At 38.7% G+C, this 22,441-nt stretch overlaps 1 protein-coding gene across 5 annotated transcripts in view; it reads left to right on the top strand.

Moving 5' to 3' along the window:
• LOC306754849 (cyclin-dependent kinase 17-like) overlaps nucleotides 1-22,441 on the top strand; it is a 38,926-nt gene that overhangs the window by 13,872 nt on the left and 2,613 nt on the right. For 2 of the 5 annotated variants that reach the window (XM_079238945.1, XM_079238942.1), the window contains 13 exons: nucleotides 7,466-7,599; nucleotides 12,649-12,774; nucleotides 17,233-17,289; nucleotides 17,403-17,517; nucleotides 17,605-17,699; nucleotides 17,805-17,867; nucleotides 17,975-18,098; nucleotides 18,604-18,724; nucleotides 19,115-19,212; nucleotides 19,300-19,405; nucleotides 19,544-19,586; nucleotides 19,681-19,771; nucleotides 19,861-21,942. In XM_079238945.1, the coding sequence (XP_079095071.1) occupies nucleotides 7,466-7,599; nucleotides 12,649-12,774; nucleotides 17,233-17,289; nucleotides 17,403-17,517; nucleotides 17,605-17,699; nucleotides 17,805-17,867; nucleotides 17,975-18,098; nucleotides 18,604-18,724; nucleotides 19,115-19,212; nucleotides 19,300-19,405; nucleotides 19,544-19,586; nucleotides 19,681-19,771; nucleotides 19,861-20,153 (1,466 nt within the window). In that variant the 3' untranslated portion in view covers nucleotides 20,154-21,942. Of the gene's footprint in view, nucleotides 1-2,949; nucleotides 3,889-7,465; nucleotides 7,600-12,648; nucleotides 12,775-17,232; nucleotides 17,290-17,402; nucleotides 17,518-17,604; nucleotides 17,700-17,804; nucleotides 17,868-17,974; nucleotides 18,099-18,603; nucleotides 18,725-19,114; nucleotides 19,213-19,299; nucleotides 19,406-19,543; nucleotides 19,587-19,680; nucleotides 19,772-19,860; nucleotides 21,943-22,441 lie in introns of those variants that run through there. The other 3 variants (XR_013771276.1, XM_079238943.1, XM_079238944.1) reach the window with 3 other exon arrangements.

Below are 22,441 nucleotides of genomic sequence, written 5' to 3'. Positions count from 1 at the left end.
CAGCCATGTGAGTGTGTATCTTCTTGCCTGCGTTTTCCTTGGGGATGGCAAATGCTCTTTGATTTTTATTGTGTCATTAGTGTATGGCACGACTGGGGCATTGTTCTATGTTTTTCTCAATGTGAGAACACAGTGTTTCCACAATTGGAAACTTAAATTCAGCCAAACAGATTTGACGATAGAGATGCTTAAGAAAAAGATGGCAATGAAAAGTGACAGTGAATGAGACCTTGAGGTAAGCCAAAAGCTGTGTGGAATGGCTGTAAAGCAAGAGGGAATTCTTTGATGTATAGAGTTGCGCCTCTGAATATAAAGCGACACGGAGACAGTGACGAGTGAAGGGCTGAGTGATGAGCTTTTGTCCTTGGATGTTTTAGCAGCATGAGGCTCAAAGATTCATCTTTTGACATAAACCTGTTTGACAGTTCAATGCAAATGATCAGCACTTTGATACAATTTGGATTAAAAAAGCTACGATCCTGAATTTATATCATGCAGGTTTTTAATAAAAGTGAACTCTGCAGGCTATTGTCCTGTCGTGTTTCTTCAAGTATACCTTTCACATGCAGACACCTTAAAGATGCTTTCATGATGTACTAAATACACATTATTCCACTTGCGCCTCGTATTGACAAAGTTCAAATAAATCAGGATTATGGATAGATTGATGTTTTTATAAGTAGCCCTGAAGTTAAGTTCATCCTTATTGACAAGTAGGGTGTGTGAGCCTTTCTACATGAGTGTATTTTTTTTAGTTAATATTCACAAGACATCCTGCTATTTGACATTATGACGGATGTTGAATTCATATCCCAGTAGTTTTACATATTTATGGATCAACTCTTTAAAGTGTACATCTGTGGCATTATGAGAAAGGCGCAGCCATTTATGACTTTATCTTGTTCACATCTTGATGTGTTGGATGTAATGGCTTTCCATATATCCAGGCTGTCCAGATTTCTGTAAATAAAAGTTATTAGTTTCTGCACGGGCCAGTACCATTGTTCCATAAAACAACAGTATGGATAAGAACAGAATGTTCTGGCAGTGGCTGCACATTTCTCCAAAAATACACAGCTATTTTATGCTTTAGAAAAACAAAAAAAAAAACAAACATATTTTGCAGTGCAATCAGACCAGCCAATATGTCAAAGAGCATGTTGACATCCTGACCAATAGTAATCATTTCTGTCCAAAGTTTCACACTTTGCAAGACACAAACACACAACCAAACTTCTCACAGCCCCTTTTACAGTAGTCTCTACGGGGAACACTGGTATGGTTGATGCACAGCATCAGGATCTGGGTGTTGGGTGTGATATAACTCTGAAAGGTGCACGTGCCGACTCAATGCCAATTAAATGAGTGGATGAGGAGGTGAACTCGTATATTAGGTACATTGTAGATAGTCCGTCACAGTTGAAACACCGCTTCTTAATTGTTAGACTGCATGGATGTCGTACTTGTATTTGTATGGAATGAATGTTTTGCTGCTTACAGGAGAGCTTTGTCATTTTATGAAATATAAATTTGGCAGATAAGCTTAAATTTAGCTCACAGTGAACCTCACTTTATTCATGGTTTTGCCACAACAGTTCATCGATTGTGTGTATTCACAAAACTGACAATAAATATACTTCAGTTGGACACAATTTCTTCTACTTACAACATTATTTCTGTCTTGTGGGAGAACTTTAATAGTATCTTATGATTTTATTTTTTTTTCTTCAAAGTGCTTACAACAATATAGACTTAAGAAATTACATACAAAACAATTATAATCAGATCAACTAAAGGCAACAGTTGTTTTTTTGCATAAAGTACTGTCTTATCCAGTAGATGTAGTGATTGAGGACGAGCTGAATTTAACGCCACTAAAATTTGTTAAATTTTAGTGGCGTTAAATTCAGCTAAAGTTTGTTCAATTTTAGTGGTGTAATCCATAAAAATGTGTCCTATTTGGGGAAAAAACAATCACAGTTTCTATAGCCACTGTCACACATGTACTACATCATCACATATGAATAATATTTGCATCAGATGGATGTATTGTTATGCTGTGTTTTCCTTGTTAGTGTCCTGCAGTCACGTTGTCTGGAAAAATGGCAGAGTAAGCTGAAGTGTAAAGAAGTCATCGTCTGATACTCTAGATGTTCTGTAAAAGTAACGTAAAATGCATAAGTTTGCTTTACTTCCTGCAGTGCCTGGGTAACTGCACTGTAGTATTATAGATATAACAGCTGTCCAACTTCTGAGGTCTTCACAAAACAGCCTAAAATAGTAAAACCACAGTCATTAGCTATTCATACTCGTACGTTCTGCTTGTCTGAAATTTGCATATGGAATATATAGTCTACATGCCCTATAGGTGTGTCAGACAGCGCTATCTATATTTGCCATCATTGTAAGGATGTACAGTTTTTGAATGTGATGTGACACGTGTGAAAGGAAGTGCATGTGTGTTTGGTGTGCTCGTGCTGAGCATAAATAACAGCCTGTGTCATGCCCATGAGGAAGGACAGTGAGAGAGGAATAGGAGCTGGGATGCAAGAGGCATCTATCAGAAGCTTCAGGGTTTAATTTTCTGCCTTAGAAAGTGATAAGAACAAGGATGCGGAGGGTGGAGATGAGGGAGTGAACATGAGAGAAAAGGCGAATGGACACATGGAGAAGGAGGCTGATCATGCAGAAAATGTTGCCATCGACTCATGACTAGAAAGCCTGCGCTGATATTCAATACCATCTCTGGACCCAGAACAAGGAAGGGAGAGATGGAAACAGGAGGGGGAGGAGAGAAAAAGACTGCTATCACATGAGAAGGGGAGGAGAGTAATAGCAAGGTGAAGGGAGGGAGCAGGAGGACTAACGACACTGAAAGCACTGATAGGGGCGCCACAGGCAAGGAGGCAGTCGAGAGAGGGGAGTGGAAGGAAGAAAGCAGCACAACAGCCTGAATAGAGTGGTGCGTTGAATAAGAGTGGAACAACAAGGAGGGCAAAGGAAGACATTTGACAGAAAAGGAGAAAAACATCAAGGAAAATAAGGAAACTGGAATGCAGATAGGCAGAAAAGTAAACAAAAAATTCTTGTAGTCAGAGAGGTCAGATAGTTGAGCACCTGAGAGATGAAAGAGTTTTTCCTGCTGGGAGCTGTAAGTAAGGGGCTTTGTGAGTCTTTGCGTGCTTGTGCCCGAAGCCACCGATGAAGACAGGACACCTGTTATTCTGAGAGCTTCAAGTTTCCATGCATTTGTCTGTCTCTGCAGCATTTTGCCTATCTGCACGGTGTTTGACCTTCCTTAGTCAGCAAGCAGAGTGACTGCAGAGAGAAAAGGAGGCGAGGTGGAGGGAGGAAGTATCTCCAGAAAAACACAGAAAGAGAGATAGTGTTAAAGTGGAGTAGCAGCCAAGGGAGTTGTTGCTTTGTGATTAGTGTGCTTATGCTGTCTGCACTGTTCTTGCAATGTAAGACCTGTTCTCCTCTGCTTGGGACTCCTCTGGCACTACACTGGACTGGATTTTTCTCACACGGAAAGCTTGGACCTCTAATTTTCTACAGTTTCTAAAATCTGGGTGGTACCCAGACCAATTGACTGAAAACTAAACTGAAATGACCTCAACCTCTTGAGAAGGCCGGGAATGTTTTTTGTTATTTCTATTTCTTCTTACACTTTTACATATTAGTGCTTTCGAGCCTCTACAACAATGGATATGTCAGACAACCCTCAAGGCTGCTCTGCTCGTGCTCCCAGGGTGGGAGACTCGAAGGTGGGGGAGGCTAGAATGGGTGAGGGAATGAGAATGGGGGAGAGAGACACCCCGCTCAGGCTGTCACCTTTCCGTATGCTTCGAATGCTGGACTCATGCCGTCCTCCGGGAAACAGGATTGGTGAGTCTTATTGTTGTCTTCATCGGCATTCTGATATTCAATTTTTTCATTTAAGACTTTGCTGAGAATGTATATGTTGTTCAGATTCAGGTAAAACATTGTTCGATATTGTCCGGCTTAAAGCCATAGGTGTAGCTTGATTAGAGCAACATGAGCAATAATTTGCACTGATTTCTTTCTGCCAGACATGAAATGCAGATGTTTGTATTAAATAAGGTTTTATTCCATTTGAATAAATAAGTCCCAACAAGTTGTCTTGTGTTAAAAATGACAAACTCTACATTAAATGAATATAAAAGAAAGATATCCTTTATGGGGTTGATTTAAAGAAGAGTGGTGCTTTGTGTTGGTCCAGAGCAATGTCTGTGGACACCTACAGGATTCCCATGAAATCTTCTAGAAAGTCATTTTTTCTGTGAATTTCTTTTGAACCAATTTTATTTCTATTTTATTTTAACCAATTTTACTTGGCAGGTCAAATTGATATATTATGCTGTCTTGTGTTAAAAGTTTGTGAACTTGTGACCTTAAAACAAGCAGGATAAGTTCCAAGATTCAGTTCACAACCTCAGCCTGAGATCATGACATTGGGTAATGCAGATGTGGACTGGTGGTAAAATTTCTAGTGGAACCTTAAGCAGCCAGCTGAATTTTACTGCTTGACCATGGCAAGGGAAGGCTTATAAAAAGAAATCCTAATATTCCTGCTGCTCTTTGAATCAAATCTTGGGCTTTTTTCTTTTTTATAACATCATTTTTACTAACTTGTTCCTTATTTTTGAAGCCACTCTATCATGCTGGAGATTATTCCTTAGCTAAGTAGAGTACACACAGAGCTTGGCAATGTAAGTGTAGTCTTAAAAGTAGCCCACCCTGATAGCAGGGAGTCAGCAACCCTAACTAGGCCAGCCTGGCTCCATACAGGGAAGCAGCAGTGGCTTGTGACATTTCCTGTATGCTCTTTGTCATCTATTGAAATGGAACAGATGAAACCTGCAGGAGACTAAAATATCCTGTTTTGTATTATTAGGACGTCTCTTTGAGTGGGACTGTGGGTATATTCTGAGGAGAAAAGTGTTCTGGAAAGGCGTTGCTTAGAGAGGAAATGGTACTTATTCCCCTGTCAAACAAGTCTGAATTTGTCATGTGTTTTTATTGACTTCAGCTTCGGTTGATATTGATTAGAAACACATGCTAAATATCACCGATGATGCTGCACTTCAGGCTGCAAGAGAGGACACAGTTCACTTTCTCTGTAAGATTACACATTTAACATGTGTAACATTTCATATTGAGGCTCTATAAGTCACTGTAACACTTTGTGCATAAACAGAATATGTTTTACAGACTTTTATGACAGATGGCAGCATCCTCAGTCCAGCTGTGTGGGGCTAATGTCCATTGTTTAAAAACACAAACTAGCCTGTCAGTGTCAGAATAGAAGCTGTATTATAATATAGCCTGTAACCCCGCGTAATGCCATGCCCTTATAGTGTTATAGCTTACAGGCTTGCACCCGTGGAGGTAGTAGTAGTTACATCAGTTCAGGGTTTGTAGTAGCCCTCAGTAGGTTAAGGCTAAACACACTATTAGCTGGAGGGAAGGACCTAAAGGTTTTGTATTAATGGGTTTACCTGTGTTTTATAAACCTGCTTAAAGAAACCTGCTTTTTGGTCGCAGGTGATGGAATTTTCTTCCCTGCTAAGGGCGTCCTGTCTCAACCACCTACCCACATCTATTTGACTGTTTACGCAAACAGACAAGATCAGGACCTCTCAGAGACAGAGAAAGACTTGTGATGTAATAGTAGTAGGGGATACTTATCTATAACAACCGTATGGACTTGTGTATGCATCTGTCGGTATGTAGATATCCTGGATCAGTTTCCACTGACTCGGGTGTCGGTTACCAACAGTTTAAAGTTTCACCACCTGGGTTGTGAGGGACGATTCCTGGTATATGACAACCAACTGCTTGGTTTTCTTAGCAAGGCACTTTCATTACCCACATTCATGTGGTTGTGTTTTATTTCACTGGATGTACATCAGTCTGGCATATTTAAATCATTTTCCATATTTCCTTCTGTAGCATAGAATCAAAGAGGTGTAAATGTACAAATTCAGCACCCTTGTTGTTACAAGACAGTTAATAACAGTTTTGACTTGCCCCAAATGAAAAGGTACATTTTTTAAAATTTTGTTTTGAAAGATCATGTTGTCCCATAATAAAGAAAAGGAGATTTATTGACAGGAGGTTGTTCAGCTTGGCTTCACAGTAGTGGTGTGATCATTGTAAAATAATTTTAATCTGTAAGTGTAAACAAAACGCTTGGCAGTTTCATTACATATACATGTCTTTTATAGATTCATTTTTTAATGATTTATTTGAAAATAAATTATTTTTAATACCATTAGAACAACATAAATACAGCTTAAAGTCTGATCTACTTAACATACTAAATAAAGACTTCTTTAGTAGAGGCATAGAATTTCAGCTTGCATTGGCAATATACTAGATAAACTGGAAATAATAATGAAGATGATGGTGGTGATGATGACAATGATGATGATGTTAATAATGATAAAAAAAAAACCTGTCTAAAGCTATTTAACTGTATCTTTATTTCCGTAGTCGAAGTCCTTCTCTCATTGGGTCTTTCTCCAACTCTAACCATTACTGAATGAATGAGATGTTAAAACAAAGGACCCTTTAATAAGCCTCAGTTGCTCTGCAGCTGACACACATTGTTCTATAAGAAATAATTTTACCCATCATCTGCCCCACAATTGTTACATTTCAAAATGTATGTGTCAGTGACTCAAGGGACTTATTTTTCTTTCTGCTTAATCACCACTGTTCACCAAAACCATCCACTACACAATCTCCTAATCTTCCCTCTGTCTGCCTCTCGTCCTCCACATGGTGGCTGTTGAAAATGTAAACACTACAGGAGATGGTGGTAGATTCAGTTTCAACTTCGTTACGAACAGAAAAGCTTTGTAATCAAACACAAGGCTGACATGCCCTCACACACACACATATATAAACACACTAGTACTGTGCTGAACATGACCTGGACTCAAGAGCTGAACGCCAGAGACTATTCCAGCCTTTCCCTCTGACTTACATACACACACACACACACACACACACACACACACGCACACACGCACACAAACACAGAGTACCGAAGGAGGCAGTCCTGTCAGCTACTCCGTGACTCATTAATCAGATGGATTCTGGGTCGGATGAAGGTGTGTGTGGGTGAGGGGGGTGGGGGGTTGGCAGGCAGAGATGGGAAAGCTCTCATTGCACGCGGTTATATTGATCTCTAACCTCCTCATCTTACCACTGGCATTTTATACACACTTGGTTGACTCCCCTTACATGGCTGGTGGCACTATCCATCATTTGGAGATTGAGACCATCCTTTTATAGAGGAATGAATAAAATCTAAGTCAGACTAACTATTTGGACCCCCTCATAGAGACAGTAACAGAGGATGTGAACATCGTATGAAATCCCAGTTTCTCACCACTAGTATGTCGTAGTAATTCCTGTGTTTTTTGTGTTACAGGCATCGTCCATGAAAATGTTAAGATGGGTTCAGATGGGGAAAGTGATCAAGCTTCTGGGACGTCTTCTGATGAGGTCCAGAGTCCAGTTAGAGTCCGCATGAGGAACAATCACCACCGGCGCATCTCGAATGAGGTACTGGAAGCTGAGACTTGTTACAAACACAAGTTTAGGTTCTGATAAAAGCACACCTGGAGCCATTACTCATCTAGATTTGGTAGTGATGCCAAGGACTACCGAACAACATTCACTTCATTGCCATCCTGCTGCAAAATATAAATAGATTTAGTAAACACAACTAGAAAGTGTATCAGATTGCCAAAGTCTGACTAATAAATGAAATAAGCTTATAAATCAACAGGGAGCTAGCAAAATTTGAAAGTGGCACCCTGTTTTGGCTCTTCTTTTTCTGGTTTTGCTCCTTGCATGATCCAAGGCTGTTTTATTTGCACCTTTTTCCAATAACAATTTTCTCTTTCCCAGCTGTTTAGTAGGAGGAGGCAAATAAACTGAGCCGGGGGAATCCTTCCTGCACTTTCTCAGCCATGTTTGCCTTCCCGGTTTCTTCTTCACTACTTTGTATTTTCATCCTGACATGTTATTTATATGCAGGGTCTGGCTATCAGGTATGCGCTGCAGGAGGGGGGAGAAGAAGCTTACGAGATATAAGAAACAAACAGCTCCATTTTTGTCCGAACGTTTTGATTGGTCAGAGTTTTTACAGATTTACAGTAAACTGAGGGGGTCTAACTAGATTTCCTGTTGTTCATGATTACAAAATGTATAGACTACTATAAGGATGAGGAACCACTTCACCAAGACGACAAAGATTACCTGAGCAAGATTACCTACCCCAGCTTTAACTTGTTGATAGATAATTGATATCCAGCACCAAATCACTGAGGTGCCAAGGATCCATAATGTGACTTCACACAGTTAAGTGCCCCCATCCACCTTATTTGTACAATGTCAAAAATAATGTAGCATTAGCTGTTGGCCTCTAATATTTTTATGAAGAGTTCATCAGGACACATTGTCAGTGGACACCTTGTGTGTCCACTGACAATGTGTCCTAGAGGGCTACAATCCCACAGGTTTTTAATATATCCCTGCTCCAGCACATCTGACTTAAATTAATGAGTCATTGTGCAGAGCTTTGTAGGCTGCCGGATCCATTCAATTTGAGTCAGGTGTGTCAGAGCAGGGGTATATAGAAAACCCGCAGGACTGTGGCCCTTGAGGGTCGACTTTGGACACCCCTGAATTACTCCTAAGGCAAAGTATAAACAGCACTATATTCAGTATACTTTCACACCACTGCACTCTGCAAAATACCCCATTCTTTATGTAGCTTCATAATAAGAAGATGATAGGTGGGTGTCTTTGTCACTAAGTTTTTTTCATGTGATGGCAACTGAAAATAGAAGTTACTGATTGTACCTCTTGTTCTATGAATAAGTTGAAGCTCAAACATTGACAATAATTTACAGTGAGAGAAAAAAGAGGGATGGACCATATATCCGCTTGAGTCTAAATCTTAAATTTGCTCTAAAAATTAGAACATGTCCTTTCTACACAGATGGGATACTGCTTATTTTAGCAACATGCTTACCTTTTTATACACAGAAACATTGTCTTTGAGCAACACAACATGCAGTGCTCAGCTTACAATGCACACCAGCTACAAGTGTGGAGTGTGTTGATGTAGCCTATAATGACACAGCACATCAGGCTGTAGCATAAAGTAGAAGAGCTAAGCCACGTGGCTGTGTAGAAGTAATGTTAAAATAAGTCAACCAAACTGTACTCTGGTTTTTAGATTTGCACAAAAAAATAAATGATTATAACATCTTAGCGTCACAATGAGGTACAAATTTGGATGTCCAGCACTGTTCCTTGGCAGTCAATGGAAAAACAAAGGTGTTGTTAAAACAAGCGCAATATTAGTTGTCCTCACTGATGAAGTCATTGTTAATCATTCAAGATGCAGACAGGATGGAGATGTGTTGTTGACAAAGACTTTGAATGCTGAATAGATTTGTTTGAGATTTAGTCAGACACTTTATTTTGGTTGAATATTTGTAATATTCACTCACAGACTTACAAGATGACAGCTATTATTATATAATGAGAAAATTTGAAAATTGATAAACATGGAAATAAGACTGAGGTTTAAAATTTATAATAAAAAAAAAAGCAGTTAAGCAAACAGACTTGTTTAGCATGTTTACCATTCTCACCTGTTTGGTATGAGTTAACAGCTATGTCATATTGCAGTGTAATGATTTTTTTTGCTGTAAATCATCCCCGAGTATGTGCTTATGTCTCGGCCAGACTGCGTGTGTCTTTTTTGCAAAGTGATGAGCACAGCAGGAATACTGGAAATGCCTCTGGATACACGGCTTCTGTCTGCTGTGAGCTGTGGAAGGGACTAATTTAGAGCATGTTTACCACTGAGGGAGGAAAAGAAGGGGATGGAAGGGCAGTGTGGGAGAGGAACATGCTGGGGTGACAGAGTAATTATGGATGTGGGAATAAGACTTGGTTTGACAAAGACATGGGAAATCCAGTTAAAAGCTGTGGAGGTGCTAGGGAAGGGGATGAAGGAGAAGATGAAGGACGAAATTATGGTAGGAATGAAGATAAAAGCAATGTTTTCTTTCATCCGCCCCCCTTAGTTCACCCCTTCCCCCCATCTGCCGTTTTCCCCTCAGGAATCTGTCCATTCCTCTCTCCTCTACTCCTGCTCCCCCCCCCACCTCCTCTGCTATTCTCCTCCTCTTTTTGAGCATGTGGATGGCACTCTACCACAGTGCCAGCCCTCTCTCTCTCTCTTTATCTCTCCATCAGTGTGCATGTGTGCAGTCATGTATCAGGTCAGAGAGATGCACCATTGTAAGCACATGTGTGTGTGAGTGCATAGAAAATTTAAGGAGGACAATGAGGGAGCTACTAGAGCTGTTTTGCATTGTAAGTACGGGGGGGGGCACGTGTGTATTTGTGTGTGGGTCTTTTTTTAATCTCCACCAGTGAATGAGAGGACATGAGTGTCAGTATCTTTGTGAACTTGTGACCATTGTTAATCTTTTGGAAAAGAACACAGATAGTATGCTTGTACAAGGTTTTTGTTTGGATCATCAGGAGTCATGCTGTAGTGTGTTATTACTCTCATATTACAATGCAATCTCTTTTGTGCTCTTATATAATGCAAATACTTAAAGGGTCTTACAAATGTGTAATGTGCTTGGTCAACTCTGTGGCTTTTACATGTTTTTTTTTAACATGCGCCTATGCATTGTAGAGGTTATTGCCTTACATATTCACTACATGTCAGTGTTTTATGAACGTTATATTGAATGACTACACTAAAGGTTATGATTATATGTAATGCTGCGTGTTGCTCTGCTAGTCAGTCGGCTCAGATAAAACCCACTGGCGTAAAATCCCTCTACCTTTCATCTCTAGGCACACAAACACTATTCTACCCTGCCACTAATGCTCACTTCTGATCATACATTTCAATTTACACACTTGCATCATGAACTCGCACGGTGAGGCTGTTGGTAACCAACTGTGATTGGCACCTTGCCAGTGAGCATGTTCTACATATAGTTAACAAATGAGAGCAATACATTTTGGAAAACAGGGAGTTAAAGCAGTTATTGAGGAGTGAGTTACATGATAGAACCTATGACTACATCACCCCAATAACCTGATATTTAATTGAATAAAAATGGCCAGAAAGTGATCATCTGAGGCAAAAGTCACACAAAAGGGGTGTCTTCTAAGAGATCTTACAGGGACGCTGATATTTAAATTATAATAGTAGTTAGAATTGATTACAAAAAAAGTTTAACACCAGAAAACTAAGGCAATTTAATGTTCTGGAAGAATACGGTGTGTTCTTGTTCTGCCAGCAACATGTTTAAAAAAAATATCAATACATGTTCACTACCGTGTTGAATAATCTCTTCTACATACATACTCTTCTGCATTCTAAACACATATCTGGTTTTTTTTTTTGTTTGTTTTTTTTTTTTTGTTAATTTTGGTAGAACATTTATTTGCTTTTGTGGTGCTTCACACCCAATCTGCCTCACACCTTCTAACAAAAATACCCTACAATCTGGGTGGTTCAGTTTAGCTGCAAAATTCCTATTGAACTTTCTAACACTTCCATGCTGTTGCTGCAGCTGTAGCTATCTGCTACATACTGCAGGCACAGAGGCATAGTCCTGTATGAAACACACGCTGTCTTTTCAGTGCCTCCACCAACTGTGCATCCACCTGTAGGCTCTAGGGTAGAAATTCACTCAGCACTTCCATATTATATTAATAAAACATGAAGGAACTGAAGGGAATTGAGTTTAAAAGTCAATTTTACCATATTCAGCAAAATAGAGCTTTGTAAATATTCTTCAAATGACTGTCTGAACTATTTTAACTGATGATGACTTTTAGAAGTGTAAATGCAATGATTTTCCCTACAGAATCATCTCTTGTTAAAGCAATGCTGACCGAGGGCCCAAAGATAAAAGCCATTTGGTGTTGATTTTGAGCATTTCTCTTTTGAGTTCAGATATACTGGATTCTTTCGATCTTGTAGTGATTTAAAAAAAAAAATCAAACTTTTTGCCATTTATATTTTAGTTTTATTTATTAAAACTTTTCTTTCATTGTGCTTTTTTTTTTTTTAAAAAAAAAAGAAAAAGTTACACTGGTTTATAATTTGGAATAGAAATTTTCTAGCTTTTATAGAAACAACAGTTGTACAATTTGCAAAAAAAAAAAAAGTAGAAAATAATGTGAAACATTTGAAAATGTGGTTTACAAAATTGTTTTGCAGGTGAATTTTTGGCCATGACTCTCCCATCATTAAAGACATTTTTTTTTTTTTTTAAGGAGATCAACTTTTTTATAGGCATTTTTATAGACATTAATTGACTAAGAGTACAACACAATAATGCCACATCTCATCTCATGAGTAACTAATTTAGAGATCCTGGTTTTTCCAAAGCGTTCACCTTCTTATATGTTAGTCTTCATGGTGTAATGTATGTATACGGACTGTTGCATTGAAAATGTTTTGGAAGCCCCTCCCTCTGTTACAGGGTCACAGGTTACAGCTGAAGTCTCATCAACTCATGAATCTCTTCTGGCTCCCTCTGTATGCTTCCTTCTCAGGACATAAACAAGCGTCTGTCTTTGCCAGCTGATATCAGGCTCCCCGAGGGCTACTTGGAGAAGTTTGCCATGAACAGCCCACCCTTTGACAAACCCATGAGCCGCAGGTTACGACGCGCATCTTTGGTCAGTACTCAGTGGTGTGAGTGTGTGTGTGTGTGTGTGTGTGTGTGTGTGCGCATGCATGTGTATTTCCATCTGTGTACATACACTATAATCAAGGAAAATAAAACTGAGAACTTTGGTCCATGCTTACCATCTGTATGTATACTTTTTGTCAAGTTAATCGGGATGTGTGCTGTTTTATTTGAAGCTTCTTTGTTTGGAAACAAAAGTAAGATGAACCATCACGGGCATTGTACACTGCTAAAATGGTTGACTAAGGCCATTATATCATCTGACACAAACATACAGAGCAGGCACGGAGACATAGTCCTGTATGAAACACACACTGAGCAAAGCTATAGAACATACAATGGCTCAGCAGGGGGATGAATGATAAATTCTGTATTATGTATCCAGAACAAGGGCATTATGGGTAAACAGGGAGGGGTGTTGAAGAGGGGAGGGGCTCCCTGCTGGATGGATAAAGAGGGGTATGCTGGGAAAAAATAGGCGACTGTTCATGAATATGCAAGATATCCCTTTACTGTTTGCCTCTTTGCTCCTGAAGCACTCCTGATCTTTTAGTTGATTGTCAGGTATTCAAGTTTGTATTTTGTTTCTGCCATCACTTTGATTTCCAAGCTTTCCTTCATGCCTGACTGAATAAAGCTAGAGTGCATTGCTTCTTATTTCATGCATGCCCTTCGCTGCATGAATGCTCTTTTCTCTAAACCACAGAAAGTCTCAATATTCCATTGGAAAACCTACAAGATTTGCCCTCCAACGAGCACATTTGCTGTAATAATCAAACAGGGCCGGTGCCCTGCCTCAAGCTCTCTGCTTGAAGCTATTTAATGACGCAGCTTTTCTGCAGGAGTTTCACGCAGATGAAAGGAAAGAAGCTTTAAAGGAGATTTTTGCAGAAAATATATTTAAAAAAAAGTTTATGAGACAAAAAGGTGGAGCAGAGGAAGATGATCATCACTGGAGTTGTTTGCAGTCTAAATGGGAGCAGAGTCGACATTTTCTTGAGTCTGCATACCTGTCTGTATCTTTGGGGTTGTTGTATGTATGTGATGTAATAGATCTATCAATAATTCAGCAGCAGTGTCAGACTCATCTGCCACAGCTCCTCTTCTGACTAGGATTACACCCCAGAACACCGTAAAGTTAGTTGGAGAGCAATGATGAGAGAAAGGAAAGAGACACAGAAGGGATCAGGGCTTAAATAGCCTTATGTTACAACTTAAAAAGTACTAAACTAATTGAACAACAAATGTAAGCAAAAATAAATGGCGCGGGGACTAAAGGTAACAATGCACTACACTAGACACATTTGTTTTCTAGGCTTGCTTTTAACTTACTCCCAGCTTGTGTGTTTGAATTAATTTGCCTGCAGCGTCATGTTCATTCATCCTGTAGGTCTGTTTTATCTCCCGAAGCTGCATCTGAAAAAGTTTAAAATGATTCCAGCTTAAAGATGTTCCTGGGCACAATGGTACAATGATCTTTGGACGATCGGTATGTTAGTCAGCTGAAACTGTAACACTGAACATGTGTTTGGTGTCCCGTAGCAGATTCTTGTATTTGAGACCATGTATTTTGATCACAAAGTTATCTCTTGTGTAATGCAAGTGAAGCTGGTTGGTATCAGTTTTCTGTCATGGCTGTTGCCCATTGATAATCAATTATTCACTGCAGTTCAATGAGTTTCAGTGTTCCATGGTACCCTAGAATAAGATGACATTTTATCTCAAAGTCAAACACTTGATCATGTTATGCAATGCTAACTTGTTCTGTAATGTAGTCACTGTTGGTGTGTAGGGAATCAGATTTCGAAAGAGCTGCTACTGTTTCTGATTAAATGCACCTCTGGGATACTGAAGTTACTTTAATCGTGATGTATAGACATGTTTGTGTCTTAGTATTGATTTAAAGTGTAGTTAAACTATGAGATTATCCAACATCGCACTTTCACTTATGTTAGATTTGGATCCAACGATGTCCCATCTGCACCATGCCACAAAATGATTGACCGGTAGCCTGTTCTCAGCTTCTTGTCCATCACTGATACACTCCACATCAGCAGAGTGATCTGAGTATTTTTGTTGATTGCAGTAGTCAGAGTTGTTTTGCAAAGTGTGAATTAAGAAACTGAGTGTAACGACACTCAAAGTATTCTATCAAATCATTTTAAATGATAAAATCAAATAACAAAAAAAACATTTTACATGAAAAGGTGACAAGAAGTGCAAGATTTTTATTTCAGCTCTTTGGACAGCGTTGTCTTAATACAGTTGTTTTTATTTCCTCCCTTCTCTCATTGCTTGCAGCCACTTCTCTTTGCAGAGGGTTTTCATTTTCTCTCACCTACGCAATACTCTGCATTCACCCTCTCTCTCTCTCTCTCTCTCTGTCAAGCTTTCCTTCAGGTAGAACATAAAGACAATATAACTGCACTGCAATGTCATCAAAGTAATGAGCTTGCATGTTTTTAATCACTGCAGATCAGATGTTTACATGTAGACCACGACACGACCCTTCTGTCCCTGCACAGACTCAGACAAAACACAAACTATTATTATTTAGTTTCACGTCTCTTTCATTTTCATCACTAACACAGTCTGACCTAGTTCTGCTGAGTAAGCTCACTGGAGCATTGGGAATGAAATGAACCCATTGCCATCGAAAGCATACGCAAATGCATACACTCACAAATGCGCACAAGCAAAAAGGGACCGCAAGGTAGTTAGATCGTATACTATGAGCAGAAAGTGGTTTGGATACAAAGACCTTAGCCATCCTTTGTTTTTAAAGATGCTTCGAGAAATCAAGAAGATTTTAGATTTTTATTTTTTTTCGTTTTGGAAGGAAGTTTGTGTGAAAGAAATGGCAATAATGTATGCGTTTTGTTTTTTTTTTGTTTGCGTGGGTGTGTTTTGCTCATAAGACCAACTCCAAAAGAGCAGCACAGTTCAGCATAGCTCAGCAGTACCATGTGACAGCTTCTTGACAACATATTTGTTAGTGTGTGCTTGTTGCAGATATTTCTGGGGTCTGAAAATTTGGGGGCCAGATATATTTGTAGTCTCCAACCAGGTTCTAATCATTGGATCTCACTCGTATCAAGGGCTGTTGAAGCTTTAAAACTTGTTTTAATGCTTTGTGTCAGTGTCACAAATACAGAAAAACAAGGTTTTGTTGTGCTTAAGTAGCCTATTTATATGCAGGTTAAATACCAATCAATGTACACAGTCTCGGCAAAATGCTCAAACACATCTATGTTTTTGTGACTGATTTTGAATATGACCAACACCATCAAATTCACAATATGCAGCTATTAAAATGCATGAATAAGTTTATTTTTTGTTAATAATTCCTTTGAAATGTTTGCATTACCTTCCAAATGGTAATTTGTTTCAGTGTGCTACCGTGTCATCTTGGACCTGAGCCTGCTCTGATGTTAGTTTTTAGGCTTGCCTTTAAAGAGATCACATGCTTCAACAGCTAACTTGGTCAGTGGATACCCTCCCCCTCATATCCGCCTCATAGCCACATATACATGCGCCTCCCTGGCTTTCGTGTATGAGTGTCAGGACTCAAGATAGAGAAAGATGGGTGGGTTAAGAAGGATGAATGCAGTTTAAAACATGGTTATACCAATGTTGACATAGAAAGAGAAACACAGAGGAAGACAAGTGACAGACAGAGGGATACACCCTGACAGGCCTGTGGGCACCGCAGCTTGACGTAGCTACATCCATTTATAATTCATGACTTTGAAACCCGGAGGCCACATATATTATAAAGCCTGTGCTGTGTATTAACTGAAGTCAGAATTAATTCAGACTTTACCCTGTGCATCCATGTAAAGCTTGTTCTGTGGATATATTTAGAAGTGTTTAGGGATAAATATGTATAGCCAGGACTATAAGCTGTTGTTACATTTACTTCCTGAGATATCTGACAAAGGCAACACATTATGTAGAAATGTGATATGTATTGTTTTTAAACCTCTTAGGTTCAGTGCATTTATATTAAAGTTGTGTAGTTCCCTTGACAAAGAAGCCATGCTAAATATTATGAAACCCTTAAGGAGTGGAAGGAAGAAATAAATTGTTCCAGTAACCTCAAGTTAATGTGTTTAAGGAAAACCGATGTAAAATACTGCAGATGCTGGATATTGGAGAGGCCAAGCAAACATTTCAGCACTAACACACAGGATAATTTAGGCCTTACTGACTCATACTCGTGCAGTTGAAGGCCACATGTGTAGTGGGACTTTTTTCTTCTTTTTTTAACCACCCTGACCTGGACGATTTGATTCAAGAGGTCATAAACTGAAATCTAATGGAGCGTCTCAGCCTTGGCTACAAACAGGCCACACTGAAAACAAATCCAAAACTGCCTTGGTGATAGTTATCATGGATGTCACTACTAACGTCTTGCTGTCTTTTTTTTCTGTCTCTTAAAATGTAGTCTGAGATTGGCTTTGGGAAACTTGAGACTTACATCAAACTGGACAAACTTGGCGAGGTGAGATCAGAAAAGAAGGAAGCCAGTATTAAGTTTGCTCTGTTTTTTTTTTTTTAATTTTGTTTTTTTTGTTTGTTTTTTTAAATATATTCACCTCTTCACCATGTCCGCAGGGCACCTATGCCACGGTGTTCAAAGGCCGAAGCAAGTTAACAGATAATTTAGTAGCTTTGAAAGAGATCCGCCTGGAGCATGAGGAAGGTGCGCCCTGCACAGCCATCCGAGAAGGTACTGAGCTGCTATTCACAGGTTTAAATCGTAAGACTTCAAGTACCTCTGTGTGGCTGATTGTGTTTGATATGTGTCCCCCTTTAGTGTCTCTCCTAAAAGACTTGAAACACGCCAATATTGTCACTCTCCATGACATTATCCACACTGATAAGTGCCTGACTCTTGTGTTTGAGTACCTGGTAAGTCTCACTTAAATGTTTATCAGGTGAATAGAGTGTGTGATATACTGCAGTCTGCATACGCAGGACAAGACAAAATACACTTTATTTTCTCTCTTTTATCAGGAAAAAGACCTCAAACAGTACATGGATGACTGTGGAAGCATAATGAGTGTTCACAATGTCAAGGTAATACCGTTGAAAATGTTAGATGCATGTATGCTTTAATCACTATGTTGCATTTATGTCACTTTTTTCTGAATTTGTGAGCCATACTTGTTTTCTTGCCTTTTCAGATTTTCTTATTCCAGCTCTTAAGAGGTCTTGCATACTGCCACAGAAGGAAGGTTCTCCACAGAGACCTTAAGCCCCAGAACTTGCTCATCAATGAAAAAGGAGAGCTTAAACTGGCAGACTTTGGTAAATTACAACTGACTGAACAATTCCCATGTTTGAACAAGAAAATATTTATGGTTGTTTATTCTTGTGGAACAACAATTTTCCTTTATAATTGCTGTAGATTTAGTGATAAAATCCTCTTGGTTTTACTGCTTAGTTTATGTCATACGTTGGTGAAAGTAATTTCTTAAAATTTACAGATGTACTGTCAAATGGCAGAGTTTGAAAGCCTAGCTAGTGACGCCTTTAGGCCAGGCTGCACCATAAGCCCAACAGGAAACTAGTATAAAGTAACCAACCACCCAATACTGCCCCCTTCTGGTAAATATTAAGAATGACACAATGGCACTTCCGAGTTACCATTCAGTTATAAGAATTTAGTCTAGATTATTTCTTTTATTTTCAAGTTCTTGAATAAATTATGTTAAATATATTCTCTGTTCGCATTTTATTCCAACAATAGCTTAAGCTACATTTTAATTAGATTTTTATTTATTTATTCTTTTGTTTTCCCCTTTAAATTCAGGTTTGGCTCGTGCCAAATCTGTCCCTACAAAGACCTACTCAAATGAAGTTGTGACATTATGGTACCGACCTCCAGACGTGCTGCTTGGCTCCACTGAGTACTCCACGCCCATTGACATGTGGTGAGCAAAACAAATACAGTGGAAGTCATAATAACTACCACTGCACTTATGATTTCTTTGTAGTAGCCCAAACTTCCCTCTAGATCCAACCTCTTCAGTAGATCATTATACAACTCTGATAGTCTTTACTGAGATGCAACGACAAACGCAATAAAAATTTTGTGTTTACTGTTTTCCATAAACCACATTTAATTGTTCTGTCGGAGAATCCCAGCATACTGCAATATACTCATATTGGGGTTTCTAAGGCATTTATTTACAAGATTTTAATCTATGCTATGTGTTGAGCAGTTTTAGTTCACCTAATGTTCTGTTGATCATGTCATTTTGCTAGAATCAGCCTGTTTCTCTGTGCTAATGCATGCCTCCCTTGTTTCTGTTTTTGTCCAGGGGTGTAGGCTGTATCTTTTATGAAATGATTACAGGCAGACCTCTCTTCCCTGGGTCGACTGTGGAGGATGAGCTTCACCTCATTTTCAGAATCCTTGGTAGGACTTTGGCAAATCAGCATTTGTTATATGCTTTTCCCTGTTTTCACTCTGTGTATGTTAGCTGATCCCCTGTGTCTTCAACAGGTACCCCGACAGAAGAGACTTGGCCTGGTATCACCACGAGTGAAGAGTTTAAGACTTTTAATTTTCCCCGCTACCACGCAGAGCCTCTTGTCAATCACGCGCCCAGGTAGTCAAGACTGGGCGTGTTCTCACAGCCAGGGCCAGCAACAACACTGAGTTTTTTTTTTTATACTGTAGCTTATATCAGCATTTGACCTCACTGGCACCCTTCTTATTCACTGACTTTTGTTGTTTTATGTCACAGAATAGACAACGATGGTCATGACCTGCTCTCAGTGCTCTTACAGGTAAATTACATAGATTATTCACGAGTTTGAGATCATATAAGGTAAACAGACCTAATGTAATAAAACTAACAGTCTTGTCTCTATTATTCTCCAGTTTGAAGCAAAGAAACGCGTTTCAGCTGAGGATGCTCTTAGGCACTCATATTTTAGGAGTCTAGGGGAGCAGGTTCAAACACTGGCTGACAGTGAGTACATATATCATGAATTAAATATTCATGTTTAATGTACAAACTCTGTCTTACCAGGCATTTTCTTTAATGATTTTTTTTTCCAGCTGCATCAATTTTCTCTGTAAAAGGCATTCAACTTCAGAAAGATCCGGGGAAGAGATCATCAGTCCATCCCGAGTCAAGTAAGTCTTTCAGGATAAGTTTAAAAAAGAGAAGACAAAAAACAGAGAAAGGAGAACACAGAGAAATGGAGAAATCCTTTATACAAAAAGAACATAAGATAGGACTTGATCCCTGTCTTCCTCTTTTCACTCTCTTTGTTTCTGTAAGTGTTGGCTTTAATTGTTGTTTCTCATTAACACAGTGTGGCCATGTCACAAACTGTTTCCAACTTTAACATCAGGATCATTCTTCTTCCACATACACAGAACTCGCAGTCTTGGTATTAACAAAGCATACAGCCATGCGCTTTGAAACTATTTAAAACCAAAGCTGTAGCTCCCACTATCATCGTCTGCTTGTTTTACCCGACCATGACTTTAGCTCCTGCTCCAAAACAACTGACATGAAGTTTTCTTTCATTCTAAACTGTTTTTATTGATGCTTTACCACGCATGGTTGATCCAGCAACTAGAAAAGCTTATCTGTGCACAGAAGCAAGAACCTAGAAAACTATAACCCATTTTATAAAATTTGATAACTTAGTTTATTTCCTGACTTTTTTTTATATGACAAGCGGTATAATAATGTTCACTCATTTGTTTCCCCTTTAAAAAGAATTGTGAAAACTTTGTTCATTCTTTTGCTTTTTATCTACAATTAAATTCAGTGCTTTGGACTAGATATCTGTTTAACTGAATGATTTAAATTTAGTCTTTTGCATATTTAAATACGAAACTAAGATTTACTGGAAGCGTTGACAATATTTATTCAGTGTCATTCTAGCATTAGCATTACCTTAACTTGAAGTGCAGCCATGGGGTCACTACAAGCTTTTCATGTCAGAATAGGACTTAATAAAAACAATTTAGTCTTTTTTTTGTTCCCAGTGGAGTTTTATCTTTGTCTGCCTTTACATACATTGACTCTGCAGACTTGTTCTGCCTCCAACATTGGCTTCGATTTACTTCAGCATTTCTGTGTTGTATCATAGTCTGAGTCTGTGTATGCGTGTATTTTTATTCCTGCCTTTTGTCCCACATCTATCATGCTCTGATAAACTGTCCCTTCTCTTTGGTACCCATGCTTTCTTCTTCTGCTCTGTTCATCTTCTCCCTAATCCTTTGTTGAATCTCTCTTGTGTACCTGCCTCCAATTCTTCCGTAACACCTCAATATTCCCAACCTTTCCCTTTCCCTTACCTAAAAAGCGATGGCACATAAGCTAGGCTCCGCACCCTCGCAGTACTTCCAGAGAGAGGCAGCCAATCCCAGGGCTCAGAGTCAAAATCTCTCCTCCACTTCCACTGGCTGAGTGGCCCCTACCATTCTGGTAAATACTGTCTCTTTCACTCTGTCACTCCTTTGTCCAGCCTTTCTTTCTGTTCTTATTTCTTGCCCTTCCTTCTTCTCTGTCAGGACCTTGATGTAACACTACGTATGGTTACAGTTCATTAAATGCCATCACATTTCTCTTTGTGTTCCCTGAACTAAGACAACATATTGTTCAGCACCTGTTCAAATTTTCATCTTTTTCAAATATGGGATGTAAAACTCTTGTGCTGTAGTTCAAGCCATGTACCCAAAATGATCATCTCAGCTATCAGTTATTTAATCCTGTTATTCTCTAAATGAGACACTCCCAGAGTTCAGCTCAGGGTTCAGTGTGGCAACACAACAATCATAAAAATAGATGAGTGATCAGAGAACAGGAGGTCATTCAACTGTTTTCATTTGCAGTCCTGTTTCGATTTCTTCAGCGAGAGATGTAACCTTTTCAGTGATCTGTAAGTGAGGGTTTCACATAGAGTGGGTTTGCTTTCTTTTGTGTTATTAGCATGGATACACGCGTGCTACTCTTTTACTCCGATGAAGTTTATGGTACGGTTGATTACAATACACAGATGAATATGTTTGACGAGTGTTTTCTTTGCTGTGATCATTTTGCTAACGCACTATATGGCCAAAAGTATCCATCCATCCAAGACCTTTTCACTTCTCATCCCTCCTTCCAAGTTTTATTATGTTGTGGAGAAGCTTTAAAAGAGGATGGAAGAGGACTAGCACCCATGGTTTTGCTATGACAATGTTCAGTAATTGTTTACTCTCAATTTTATTTATTTTAAATAAATAAATTATTAAATAAATAAATAAATAAATATTTAATGAAATACATATTATTTAAAATATTTAATAAATATAAAATAAATTAAAAGTTAAATAAATTTAAAAAAAAAATTTTAAATTAATTTATTTTTAATAAAGATGCAACACTGTAATTGATTGTTAGTAGATTGTGACTTTGGCGGTAAAATTGTTTTTATTATTCACAAAAAGAAAAAGAAAAAATGCCATGTTTTAAAATGAAGTGTATATAACTTTTTAGGAAATACTAATTTCCTAAGTATTACTAAGTACTTTTGATGGGCACAAAATTATTCCAAAAGGGATTTTCCACTTGATTTGTCATATTTCCAAGAATGACCAGATGATTCATTTATTTAGCAGCTGTTTATTTAATCAGTGT

Source organism: Telmatherina bonti (genome assembly GCF_933228915.1).
Source record: "Telmatherina bonti genome assembly, chromosome: 4".
Lineage (NCBI taxonomy): Eukaryota > Metazoa > Chordata > Actinopteri > Atheriniformes > Telmatherinidae > Telmatherina > Telmatherina bonti.
Note: the sequence above shows the minus strand (reverse complement) of the source record. Positions and strands in the feature narration are given on the sequence as shown.